The sequence below is a fragment of the Apis dorsata genome, unplaced genomic scaffold (genome assembly GCF_000469605.1).
Source record: "Apis dorsata unplaced genomic scaffold, Apis dorsata 1.3 scaffold_397, whole genome shotgun sequence".
NCBI lineage: Eukaryota > Metazoa > Arthropoda > Insecta > Hymenoptera > Apidae > Apis > Apis dorsata.
Window position 1 is genome coordinate 997859 of NW_006263656.1, and position 3108 is coordinate 1000966.

Here is a 3108-nt window from a genome sequence, read left to right on the forward strand (position 1 = left end):
CCACGCGTTAAAAATATCGTTTCCATCCTTGTTCCTTCCTCCTCGCTTTTCAAATCGAATCGACAAGGCGAACTAACCGAATGCACCGAGTCTGTAGTTAGTCGAGACGAGCACCACGTCTTTCGGGAGCAAGTAATCGGGCCTCACGTCTTGAAAATTCGAACTACCAAATATGAATGCACCTTCGTGAATCCAGAACATAACCGGTTTCGATTGATCGAGAGAATTGGTGTAGACGTTCAGGTAAAGGCAATCCTCGGACCCGATGATTTGGTAAGGTGGGTAGATCTGCTTTTGCGGGCAGTAATATTGAGTGGGCTTCGAGGTGTCCTTAACGTCGGTCCACGGTCCAATCGGTATCGGGTCCTGTGTTGTTTCACAAAGTTAAAAACTTTAATTGGAAACGGAGCAGTAAATAATGATAGCATCCTTGTGCAATCGTGAGGAAAGATTTTCGATGTTGTCGATATTTCGTTAATTTTCTAATGGCCTGGATTGATCCAAGCTTGGAAATCGATAGGTAAATAGGTAAAAGGTAAATATAATAGAAACAATCTAATTTATTCATCCTATTAAGGACAGAAAAAATAATGAAATTTCAAATGATATAGTTTATATGCCAGAATAATTTCGAAATGAATAAATAAGAAAAATTGAAAACAGAGAAACACAGTGAAGAGAGATAAATTATCGATCTGTGAAAATTATTAATATCTTTATTTCGCGATTATCTTGCATTTTACTATGTCTTATCGTTTAAATTAAAAGAGGAAATTTCATAATTTATTTATTTCGCGACAAATTTATGTTATAAATCTCGTCCATTCAAAGCGAAAAAAGAATTTTTTACGGAGAGAATTTTATTAAAAAAAAAAAGAAAATTATAAAAAAAGAAAAAAGTGGTTAATATTTGCTAGATTGACAATTTAAAATTTACAATATTCGTCGATATAAATAAAAGAAAAATATCATTTACCACTCATATTTTTCATTAAAAACAAAGTTTCACAAGCATAACTTTTACATTACATATTCGTAGTCAATTTTGAAACGATCTTGACGATTTAATGACACGATTAAAAAGTTAAAAAATTTAAATTTGAAAATTTCAAAAAAATTTAAAAGTCCCTTTCAAACTTAAATTTCTTAATTTTTCAAGCAATGTTAATTACAAATACAATAAATGATACAATACCTTAAATCTGAGTTTTCCAACAGGTGGAACAGCATACGGTATCCCCCTGAACGCGATATATTTTCCTCCTAAAACATTTTTCACTATTCCTCCCTTCAATTTACCTTGCTTCACGGTCACAATTGGCTGGCTCATTATCGAGTAGATTTTTAAATCGTTGGTGGAGAAATTTCAGATTTTTAAATCGTTTAGAGTTACGTACCGTACTACTAAAACCTAACGACTGGATGAAAAATCTTTGTCCAACTGAGTACTTATAGGATAGATGAATCATAATTAATCATGTTAATTTCTCCTAAGGTTAAAGATCACGACTCGTTTAACAACTGATCGACGAAACTGACATCGACACATTTCGCTATCGTCGATTTAATATCCTGCAACAATGCAAAATATTTAATTTATTTTGATCTCATAAATCGTAAATAATTTTAAAAATAAATAGATTTTTTTTTATTCGCATTAATCCAATTAGAAAGTGTTCTGAATTAATATTATTATAACAGAACTTTAAAAAATTTAAAAATCAATTTATGGAGGTTTACGATTTTTTTTTTTTTTTTTTTGAAGAAATCAAAACTGCAAGCAAAAAAAAAACATGAACAGCTTTTGTAATTTAAATGAAATCAAAATTTTCGATCGAGAATAATATTTTCTCGAGAAAATACATCGATTCGTTTATTAAAAAAAAAAAAAAAAGTATGCGGTTCTATTTGAAAAACAACTTTTCAATCTATGAAANCTTTTCAATCTATGAAACTTCTTCTCCACTTTCAAAGAAGATTTATATTATCAGGCTTTTGAAACTATTCTCAGGATTTTGAATGAAATTTTTTCCTATTTTTCTATTGACAGCTATCGCGAAAAATACACTTATAAAAAAAAAATATTCCTGAACTAATTCTACATCATTTCTTGTAATTTATTTTAATCGCGTATCATGTGTCGTGTATTAAAATTGGAAATGGGAAAGTTATTTTAAACGTCTATATTTAAATGCAACAAAGGATAATGCGTTATTATTCTTTCTGCAAACAATATACAAATAATTTTATATAATCAGTGAAACGTTTAATGCTCCAATTAATGTTTATCATATTAAAATGATTTATCTTGTCATGTTGTTTTCGCTATATACAATTTCATTTCTATAAATAATTAATTTCATTTCTAATGAGATTAATAATAGTTCTATTAATAATGAATTGATTTAAATTTTTTAAAATTAATTAAATTCGAAATTGGAATTTGTACAACAGTAATAAGAAACATGCAACAATGTTTTTATTGCGATAAGAGATACAGAAATAACATTAATTAATTAGGATTTTATTTAAACGGATAATTGCATAGAATTAGAGGGAGAATGTTTGATCATAGAATGTTTGATCATAGGGAGAAATTATTACACGTACATACGATGTATGTATCATATACGTATTCAATGTGACAATCATCGTATCGTATTTTTTCTTTTTCTCTAGTGTTTTTTAAAAACTTTTTAAAATATAAAATTTAAAAACTTGAATGATATTATTTGATAATAATTTCTATTAACTATCATTATTTTTATTAATTTATTTTTTTATTAACAACTATAGATACACACGCATATTAATAATTTCCTTTCCTTTAATTGCAATCTTATCGATACATTACATTAATCTTTTCGATACATATTCCCTATGCATTGTTTCTTTCTCTCTTATTTTTGGATTATTTTGCCCAATATTTCCTTTAATATTTCCTTTGAATCATTTATTGTCGTGAATTTTCTTTCAAAAATTGTAACTTTAAATTTGACACTCCGTTTTCAATTAAATTCACATCGATAAAATTATCTACGAATTGTATGGGAGTTGTAGTAAAAAAAAAAAAAAAAAAAAAAAAAAAAAAAAAAAAAAAAAAAAAAA

General features: G+C 27.5%; 1 protein-coding gene across 1 annotated transcript in view; it reads right to left on the reverse strand.

Annotated features, from left to right (window-relative positions):
• Positions 1-3108, reverse strand: part of LOC102673612 — a 9866-nt gene that overhangs the window by 1926 nt on the left and 4832 nt on the right. The window contains exons 9-10 of the mRNA XM_031512185.1: positions 1196-1360; positions 78-366 (exon numbers count right to left, since the gene is read on the reverse strand). Coding sequence (XP_031368045.1) covers positions 78-366; positions 1196-1360 — 454 coding nt within the window. The remainder of the gene's footprint in view (positions 1-77; positions 367-1195; positions 1361-3108) is intronic.